Source organism: Lathyrus oleraceus, chromosome 3, assembly GCF_024323335.1.
Source record: "Lathyrus oleraceus cultivar Zhongwan6 chromosome 3, CAAS_Psat_ZW6_1.0, whole genome shotgun sequence".
Lineage (NCBI taxonomy): Eukaryota > Viridiplantae > Streptophyta > Magnoliopsida > Fabales > Fabaceae > Lathyrus > Lathyrus oleraceus.
Window position 1 is genome coordinate 515,951,182 of NC_066581.1, and position 10,737 is coordinate 515,961,918.

Consider the following 10,737-nt stretch of genomic DNA (forward strand, 5'->3'; position numbering starts at 1 on the left):
GTATCACATCTTTGTAAACACAATCATGTATTCTTCAAATCACATTCAACTTGGTCAGAACAGACTTAGAGAGATTATTTTCAATCTTCATCTATAAATAGATCCATTGAAGATTGAAAACTACCATATTACAGATAGTTGTTGAAGCTACCATGATACAAGCAACCGTTAAAGGTCTTTAGTTGTTGCACAATAGAGTGAGTCAAAACTCAGCTAGCATAAAGACGTTGGGAGAAGAGAGTAAAGTTTAGAGCAGTTGGAGAGATAAGATCCTGGGAACACATCTTTATGTTGATTAGAGATAAAGTATTGTACCGTTGTCACGTGATCTTTTATGGATAACTTCAGACTTGAAATCTTCTTGTAGACGTTTGTTGAAGCTTGTTCAGAGTCGCTGCTATCCTTATACTTAAATTCTTGATTCAGAGGCTTTTAATAGAATTAGTTAAAGATTGATCAGAAGTTAAAGTATGTCTTCAGAACCTAGTTGGAGTGAGACTTTAGAGTCTAGAGTTCACAAGTTCAGAGTTTGTTTTCATCAGAGTCTTAATCGGAACTAGTCTGGATAAACACTTATAGAGTTGATGACTTGATGTAGACAAATTCCTTTGAAGCAGATCCTTCAGAAGTGTTGGTAAAACACGTTAAAAATTTGCAGGGTCATTCCTTGTGACAGTGAATGCTTGCTTCAAAAGATTCCATTCTTCATAGTTTGTTGATCTTTGGATTCCATGATAAGCTCAGGTTCATCTGGAATACTTGGATAGACTCATCAGAGTCTGGAAGCTTGGTTCTGATACTTCAGATTCAGAACAACTTTGCTTCCCTTTAATGGTTCTTTTGAGTGATTAACTTGATTAATATTAAGGTTAATGTCTTTTGATTATGCAAACTAGAATAACCATTAGTAAACCCTGTTGTTCTTTAAATACATCGTTATCATCAAAATCTTTTAGGAGCTTGAACAAATCTTGTTCTGACACAATACATATGTGATAGCTTCTAAACCTTTGAAAACTCCTTAAAACTCACCTATAAAACTCTATTGCCCTAATTCTTATTCTTTTCACGATTCTACATAATATAAAAAATTAATTGGGCAATTAATTTATCTAACTACTATTTGCCCTGATATTTCCTTTGTTGTACAATAAATCAATTAATTTGTTTTAAATCTTACTGATAACCATTTTAAGGCAACAATTAGAGTTCTCTGGTATTTAAAAGAAACTACTTAGGGATTATTTTATCCTGCAAATTCTGATTTATGTCTCTCTGGTTCTACAGATGTTGAATGGGCAACATGCCCACAACTAGGAAATCCACCACTGGTTTTGCTCTTTTTTCAGGCAAGTCTCTTATCTTGGGGAAATCCAAAAGGCAAACAACGGTCTAAAACTCTATCTTCAAAGTAAAATATAGAGCCATTGCTCCCCTCACACGTGAGGTTCAATGGTTGCACTATCTCTTCAAAGATATTGGCATCCAGTTCAAAAAGCCCACATCCATTTGTTGTGACAATCGATCTGTTGCTTACCTTGCACACAACCCCACCTTTCATGAATGATCAAAGCAAATCAAAATCGACTACCATCTTATACACTAATAATCAGAATCAAACCTAATTAAGCTCTTCCCCCATCCCATCTTATGTCCAACTTGCAAATGTTTTGATGAAAGCGTGTGTTGCTCCCACATTTTCTTCATTTCTTAGCAATCTAGGACTTTTCTCAATTAACAATCCAACTTGTTGGGGGAGTATTAGAAACCATATGTTAATTTGTTATTACATTATTTGGCGTAATCCAATTCCACTATTTTAGGCTATTTTAGTTTGTAACCGTTACAATTGTTACCTATGTTATAAATATACCACTAATTATGTGTATTGATTACTTTTGAATGATAATAAAATTAGTCATATTATGTGTAATTGTAAGGATCTGATATCAACATCACATTCACAAATCACTAAATAAGAACTAATTACTTAGTATATATATCCAATTTGTACACAAGGAAAGTACAATGCCTTGGAAGGTGTCCAAACTCCAATACAAAAATATACAATTCTCACACTTAGCATTGTCACAAACTATAGCTCAATCCCATTCATCTCATGGTGTAACTTGAGTGAAAGAGGAGATTGCAAATTTACAATATCTTGTTTATGATCTGTCTCTTGAATCACAACATAAGACCATGCACCTAAAAGTGCACCAGTAATTGGTCCAACCATATAAACCCAAATTCCTTTGTAAGATGCGGAAGCAATTGCAGGACCTAATGTTCTTGCTGGGTTCATTGATCCCCCGGAAATTGGTCTGTATAAATAAATAACATCACAAGACAGTGACAACTTATATTAGTTACCACGTTTGGTTCTTTTGAAAATTTTCACAACACATATTTATTTTGTTTGTGACATGACATGGGTAAGATAAAGACAATTTCCTACCCAGCAACAATGCTTGCAATGCAAACAGATGAACCTACAGCTACTCCAGCAACCTCTCCTATCTGCAAAGTAAAAGCATTTTAATTAATACAATGTGTATAAAAAGTTTTGGTGGAACAAAGTAAATATATTTTATGAGCATTTCTGGAATTCTTTACGGCTTTTGAGTCGGTTGCGACAGCAGTGGAGATGAACACCATGGTGAAAGTGGTGACAATTTCTATGATAAGTGCTTGAATGTTTGATCCAGAAGGTGATGTTGCACCTAGGTGCTTTGATGGCTCTAGCAATGCTCTAAGTGTGTACGAAGCAGAAATTGCTCCTGTGAGTTGAGCTGCTATGTAAAATGGAACCTGCGGAGAAAGATATAGCAAAGTAAAGATTTAAGGTTTAAGGTTCAGAATGTATCGACTTGTTAATTATGTGCCTGAATAGAAAGGACTCAAATGTATAATTAATAAAAATTAAGGATATTTTGTCCTGCCACCTCAGTTATATTTGACATTCTTTATAGTAGTGTTTTTATTAAAAAATATTGTATTTCTTGATTTTTTGAGATTTAATAAATTTTTGGAAAAATTCATAAATTTTTGTTGGATTTTTAGAGAATTTATAATATTTTACTGGATTAAAAAAAACCGATGTAACATTTTATTTTTATACCAAAAATTTCAAATAAAAGATATAAAATAATAGATTTTTGAAAAAAAATTATGATTTTATATTGAGTTTTCCAAATATGTTTCGTAGCAGTTAAAAAAATTATTGGATTTTATCAAAATTTTCAAATTTTACTGCATTTTTTAGAGGGAATTTTTTTGACAAATATTATTTTAAAATGGAGTTAATAATGAGAATAACATTTCATTCAATACGAAAAATAAAGGGGTGTCAAGTATGATAAGGGAGTGTCAAGACAAAATCAAGACTATGAAGCCCAATAATATATAACGGGATTTTTGAGTTATATTTCCACACACCCCATTGTAATTCAGAATAATATTTTATTTATTCATCTTTAAAAAATAATTAAATTATTAGAAGAGAGAACTTTTGTTTTTGACACTAATAAATATAACATAATAATTTGGTATTTGAGCTTAGTTGGATAGAAGTGAGAATAGATCAGATCGATTAACAAGGATGTATCGCATAATCTACATAGACTCATGTCAGACTATGCCTCAATCCATAATTTTTTTTAAACCAATCAAACTAGTTTATTTAAATAAATATGAATAATTTTATTATATTATTATATTGTATATTATACTTTAAATTAAACCAAAAAAATAAATCGTAATTATCATGTGAAAATATGTTAAAAATATCTTATAAATAATATCATAAATTATTTTCATAAGTTTTCATAAACAAATGATCGCATAAAACTTACGTTATTAGGTAAGCTCAAATAAGGTAATGCAAACAAATTTTTAGTATTATTAATACTTTAGTTTTTTAATCTATATAGACATTAATTGACTTCCTTATTTATATATGTTCAAATAAAATAAGTTTTTAAGTATGCTAACTCACTAACTAGACGGTCGAAAATTTTAGACCGTAATATTCCATATTCTCTTAAATAGGGATGACAATTTGACCCATCCCCAATGAACAACTGCAAATTTACCCCACAACGAATATGGTAAAAACCCGCAAAAATGAGTACGAGCATGAGTTCGGGTAATTATCCACAAAAATAAGCGGGTATGAATGCAGGTATATGCATCTTTGTACCCACCCGCCCCATACTCGCACAATATATATTTATTTATTTTTATTTATATCTATATATTTTTTATTTATATCATTATATAAAAATGCATGTCTATCAATTATAAAACGTATACCAATGTTAAACCATTGCATATTTAATATAAATGTTCGTTTATTTCAACAATAAATTGTTTGAATTTTTTTAATGTTTTTAAATATTTAAAATTATATGATATTTTATAATTGATCTATTCATTTTTAATAGGAATGTTACATACCCATAGGGCACGAGTATGAGTGCTAACTTTAGCACCCAATGAGCTTGGACACGTGGATTTTTTCAAATTGCGGGTATGGCGATGGATACTATAGTACCCTGCCAAAATCCTGCTCATTACCATCTCTACTCTTAAATGCTAATTTCCTTATTAATATGGAGATATTGAGTAATGAGTGTTCTAAGAAGAGATTAAGTTTTAATCAAATCCATTAATTCTTACTAGTAAGTAAGGAATGACAAATTGGTAAATTTCTGAAGAGTAGCATTTTGGATATTTTGAGGATTTGTCAGGGTGAATGGTAATTTCTTACATTGTTGCCACTAAAGGACAAATAACATTTCCACATATAATTATCAAATTTCCTTTTCTCTCATTCTTCTTATTTTTCCAAGATAGAAAACAGAGGAAGAGAAAAGGGAGAAAAAAGAGAAAGAGAAAGGATGAAACACTTGAAGGAAAGGGAAGAATTAGCATCTTAATCATCATCTTCATCTCTTACTTAAAACTCAATTTAAGATTCTATATTAAGTTGGATTCTTAGATAGTTGTAGTCTTGGGAGAATTTTTTTCATAAAATTGGGTTTTAAGGTTTTGTGATTTCTTACTTTGTTGTGAAATTGTTATTTGAAACACGATTCTTGCTATGTCATATGTTGTGGTTGATAATCCATGAAGTTATGTTGTATTGTTGTTGTATTTATGTTGTATTGTTGTTGCTAATCTATGAAATTATGTTGTGATGTTGTTGTATTTGTGTTGTGTTGTTGTTGTATTGATGTTTTGTTAATGATGTGTGAATATGTGCTCAAAATAATCATGTAGTGACGACATGGTGATTAATGAGTATAATCATGTAGTGATTGATGAAAATAATCACGTATTTAAAAATAACCCCTATTCATGCTTATTCTGAGTCTCACTCCTATGTAAAATAGTGAACGAGAGAAATAAATAATATACCTCATAGTGGGTTAGAGTCCCATAGAAGAGTGAACCTCACGGTGGGTTAGAGTCCCAGAGAGGACTGAACCTCATAGTAGGTTAGATTCTCATATAGGAGAGAACTTTGTAGTGTGTTAGAGTCCCATAGAAGAGTGAACATCGTAGTGGGTTAGAGTTCCATAAAAGAGTGAACCTAACAATGGGTTAGAGTCTCATAGATGAGTGAATCTCACACTGGGTTAGAGTCTCATAAAGGGGTTAACCTCATAGTTGGTTAGAGACCCACAAAGAAGCGAACTTCCCAGTGGAAAAGATGTTCGACGTGACAGAGGTTCGTGACCCGTATTTATAGTCCCAGATGCGGGATCGTCCGGAGAAAGATACTTTGTTGTTTGCATCCTCGAGTAATGATTTATTTGGTTATCTGGACCCTATTTATTATGTTTCCATATGATGCAAAAGCCCATAGATACTCAATATTTTATTCTATTGTGTGAATGTATACACGTAGGATAAAGTTGAATGATTTGAGTTAGAGTACCGTATATTAACCCTTTAGAGGCAGGTGAATTTATAAGATATGAGAACCATTTGAGATTATTATCTCACCCTAATTATATTGTTTAATTTTCCGATACCTTAAGACAGGAAAATGCAAAGGTAAAGCGGAGTAAAGATGTTTCAAAGATTTCGAAGTTTCAATATATTTTTTGATATATATATATATATATATATATATATATATATATATATATATATATATATATATATATATATATATATATATATATATATATATATATATATATATATATATTAGTATTATGTCAGGTACTCATGTATATCATGTGTCATATAATGTATATTAGGATTTTGGACATGTATATAAATGATATTGTTAGGTACTTATGTTGTATCAATACCACTTAACACTATGCATAATATTCTTCTAGATATATATATTACACGAAGTGTTACACAGGCTCACACTTCAAAATAAGTCTACGAGAGACTACATATTAGACTTAAGCTTTAATAAATTTAGTAGATTAGACTTAGTCTTGGAAAAACCTAAATCGCATCGGCCTATTTCCATCATATATCAGTTTTAAAGAAAATTAATTTAATGTTTTAAATTATTAATTGAGAAAATAAAAGATATACTAATTTTATGAAGAACCCAATAAACATAAGTTACTAGGGGTATTCAAAATTGAACAGACCAAATAGAAAATTGTAAACCGAACCAAATCAAATCGAAAACCGCAAAAAAATTGCATTTGCTTCGGATGTGTTTGAGCCATTTTTTAAACAAAATTGCACAGTTCAGTTCGGTTTGTGGTTTTTAGTTTGCAAACTCAATCAAACCGCATTATGTTACAATCCAAAATTCACTTAACTCGCATTCAAGCCAAGCACAAACCTATTATGCCTTAACCTTACGATTATGAACAATTTTCTCTTTCTCACATTTAACTTTTCAGTTCATTCTTTTCAAATATTTCATAGTAGTATCACGTCTTCTTCGTCAGGTACATCTCGCATCCTCTTCTCTAGTTTTCACTCTCTTATATTCTTTCTTTTTCATCTTCTCATTTTTATGTTACAGTTCTCTCTTCCAATTTTAGTTTTATCGCACATCTCATTCTCTAACCTCTCATATGTTATGTTCTTTCTTTTTCATCTTCACTAATCTCTCACCTCCTTTATTTTTTTCTCATTATAATATTTATGATATTATTTTATGTTTATTATTCCACTTTTGTTTAATCTATTTTTTATATATTAAATGAGAAGTTGTTGGTCAAATATGATGAGTTTTGTTGTTATTTTGTAATCTATGAATTTCTAAACACAAAGTTATGTGTCCTCTATATGTTTATGTATGCCTTAATATATATATATATATATATATATATATATATATATATATATATATATATATATATATATATATATATATATATATATATCCCTCAATTTGAAGATGTGGATCCTCAGCAGATCTCTCTTGTTCTCAGTATATTGGCTGATGTTCTCATCAGTGCTTTCGTTCTCCGCGATGTTGCCAAGCGGTGTTTTCTCCTCTCCCAGAGAGTTTGAACTGTAAGCAAAATCTTTGCTTATCCTTTAGAGTTATTTCCTCCTCTTTTGAGAGTCGAGTTTTAAAATTGGATCTGTTTTGATCCCCGGAATTGCTACTGGTATATATATATATATATATATAAACTGAACCAATCAAACTGAATCCCAAATTGATTTGGTTTGATTTTATTTTTAAAAGTCAACCGGACCAAATCAAACCACGCACTTTTTTCTTTTGTGATTCAGATGATTTTTAGCATTAAAATCGCTCAAACCGCATTGCAAACACCCCTGTAATTAAATTACTAATCGATAATTTTTAAGGACTAACTGTGAAAAACTATTTTATTTATTAAACATTTAATAGTGGGGTGGCTGAGGTAGTTAAACGAGTAAGTATTATTTGAGTTAAATAAATATAAATTGTTGATTTATAGTTTTATCATTAACAACATGGTTTATTGGTATTAATATATAATGTAAAATTATTGATATTTATAAAACAACAACTTTATTCAAAACATAGTAAAAAATTTAATAATAAATAAATTTAAAATTATATATAATTTAATTATAAACTAAGTGTAGTTGTGCTTTCAATATAATATACTTTATTATATGCGTCATGTCATGCCAGTGAGGATTCTTGGTGATGAAAACCTTGCATCACATGGAAGAATTTGCATAGGGTCGTTTCAACAATAGTATATTGAAGCAAAAACATTTATAGGGGTCCATAACTTATATTTGAATTTGACTCATACCAATTTATCTGTTGGCTAAATAAGCTTGATATAGACTTGATCAACTACAAAATAACTCACGTTGGTTGGTTTTGTGTCACAATGCATGAAGAAAATAAATAGAAAATGAAATGAAAGATATTTTGTTGGTTGATAGATTCTTCTACAACCATTTGGTTTTTGAACACAAAAAATAGATCCATATATTTAAAAATAAGGATGACACAACGTATCCGATCTATCGAGTATATCTATTTTTTTCTTATTTATCAGCGAAATAAATTAAGATTTTTTAGCTCACACCTTCTAATATATTTCTTTTACACCGTCCAATTTTTTTTTTTCAGATGTGAATATTAACAAATTTTTTTCACAATTTTTAACTTTTAGAAATACAAGTCAGTATACCGTCCAATCTTTATTATTTTTTCATGAGACTGATCAAGATTTTAGATTTTTATCCTTAACTTATCAACTTTGTCCGCCCTAATTTTTTGTTCGGACTTTTGCAAAATGGATTTTAAAAGGGCTAATGTACTTTTGCCACCCCCTACATAATAATCTATAACTACTTCTGTAAACTACCAAAATAGATTGTGATACCAAATTAGTTATTTTCTTTCTAACAAGACAAGAAAAAATTAGTTATTTTCTTTCTAACGAGACAAGAAATAAAAAATGCAACAACCACCAAAAGTTTTGGAATGGTGCATCAGTATATAAGAGACAAACCTGTTTCCAAGGAAAATGAGTAATGGTGGCAAAAGCTAAGGAAACAGCTGGATTCATATGTGCACCAGAGATGTGTCCAATTGCATAAATCATAACAGTTACAATGAATCCACCTGCAAGTGAAGCTCCCAATTTTGTTACTTTGTTTTCATCAATTGCATTCATAGCAGCACTCCCACTCCCCACAAACACCAACAAATATGTCCCTATAACCTCTGCAAATACCTGTATATTTAATTCAAATTTATGAAAAATCAATTAATCTACCACAACAAATGGTTATTAATAAATCAAAAATTCAGGATTCAATTATATTTAAGAAAGGAGGTTATTAAAAAAAAAGATGAACATAAGAGATTAATAGAGTTGTCTTAAATATTATAGTAATTACCTTTCTTGGAAAGCCAGGAGGGTACATTGATTGCTTTTGTGTTATATGATTTTGAAGCTCACTTGTAACATTGAACAAATTGCATGATGATGATCTTCTGTCAAAAACCTCCATTTTAGAATGATATATCTAATCTGAAATGGGATCTCTAGATATGACTCTTTTATAATCTCACTCACTTTTGTGTTTCCTCAATGATTCCATAAGTAGTATATATAATTTAGTTGGTATGCTAAATTATCTTAAGGTTGCCGACACTTTAAGAAGCTATGTCCATAAACCTGTCAATCCCATGAGGAAACTATTTTTCTTAATGTTAAAAAATGGACAATTAATTCATGAACAATTATTTTTGTCTTTTAGAATAATTGTTTTTAAGGATATGTTCTGTTCTAAAAGTAGAATTATTTGTGCAGCTCTCCGAGGTGATGACGCATGTTATTTTAGTGTGGTTGTGCGGGATGGATCTGCAAGGTTAACAATCAAACGTCCAAGTCAGTATTTGAATAATGGAGATAGAGTTAGTTATGGATCAAAAATCAACATGTTTCCACGTGTATGGTGGTATCTATGATGGGCGAAATTGGGTCTTACGGCCTTTGGGGTTGAGGTCGTTCCAAAACAATTGCCCCAAAAGCTTGTCATGTTATGGTGCATCCGAAGTCTTCTAAGAGCTGGGTTGGGCATGTCTAATCTCGATCATGCGTCGAGAAGTGGAAAAGATTCAGATAAACTTCATTAAATGCATATCTAATTATTGAGACTTTTTTTCAGGTTATTTCACGCATGGTAATAGGTACATAAGCTTCAGTGTCGCACTTATATACATGGCATTCGAGTGCTCTCAAGTGAAGTTATATTTTCAAGGCATTATCTAGACTATTGATTATTCACGTTCCTCATTCCTTCATTCCGCGACATTAATTTGCTTACCTTTTTTCTTATATAAGGGTTGCTTTGACATTTCAAGCAACTTTCTTTCATTCTCGCACTTGATCTCATTGTTCTTGTGACCCATTTCTATTTTCATCTTCCAAATTTTCATCTTGATATCCCTTATGATGAACATCTAGAAATCAATGTTCCTAACCTCAAACTTATTGTTTTAAGTGATAGTTCTAGGTATAGAAAAAGTTTTAGTGACATCGGAGGAAACTTACTTAGCCCGAATGGAGAGGGGAAATCCAGTAATACAACTTATGTGGAAGCGTTTGCTCGCCTCTCTTCCTCTCTCATAGCCTACAATGAACTAGAAGTTTCCCTTGTATCCCAAGATGAGTGAAGAACCTTATAATTTACTGAATCTTTTAGGGAGGTGTGTGGTCGGGACCTCACTGATGAATAAGTTAGGGACCACCTTATCTTTAGGAATAACAATTCAGT

At 30.9% G+C, this 10,737-nt stretch overlaps 1 protein-coding gene across 1 annotated transcript; it reads right to left on the minus strand.

Annotated features, from left to right (window-relative positions):
- Positions 1-1,974: 1,974 nt before the first annotated feature.
- On the minus strand, positions 1,975-9,655 carry LOC127128552 (aquaporin NIP2-1). Its single transcript, XM_051057897.1, has 5 exons — positions 9,355-9,655; positions 8,964-9,188; positions 2,617-2,811; positions 2,459-2,520; positions 1,975-2,324 (listed from the first exon to the last, which is right to left on the minus strand). The coding sequence occupies exons 1-5, from the start codon at positions 9,466-9,468 to the stop codon at positions 2,096-2,098; spliced, it is 825 nt and encodes a 274-aa protein (XP_050913854.1). The 5' UTR covers positions 9,469-9,655; the 3' UTR covers positions 1,975-2,095.
- Between the last annotated feature and the right edge of the window lie 1,082 nt (positions 9,656-10,737).

Excerpts from the sequence above, each read along its gene's own strand:
- LOC127128552 (XM_051057897.1), bottom strand. The coding sequence starts at position 9,468 with ATGGAGGTTTTTGACAGAAGATCATCATCATGCAATTTGTTCAATGTT. Across the intron at positions 2,812-8,963 it reads CTCATTTTCCTTGGAAACAG|GTTCCATTTTACATAGCAGC; the intron begins GTTTGTCTCTTA and ends CTTTCTCCGCAG. Across the intron at positions 2,521-2,616 it reads TCGCAACCGACTCAAAAGCC|ATAGGAGAGGTTGCTGGAGT; the intron begins GTAAAGAATTCC and ends TTTACTTTGCAG.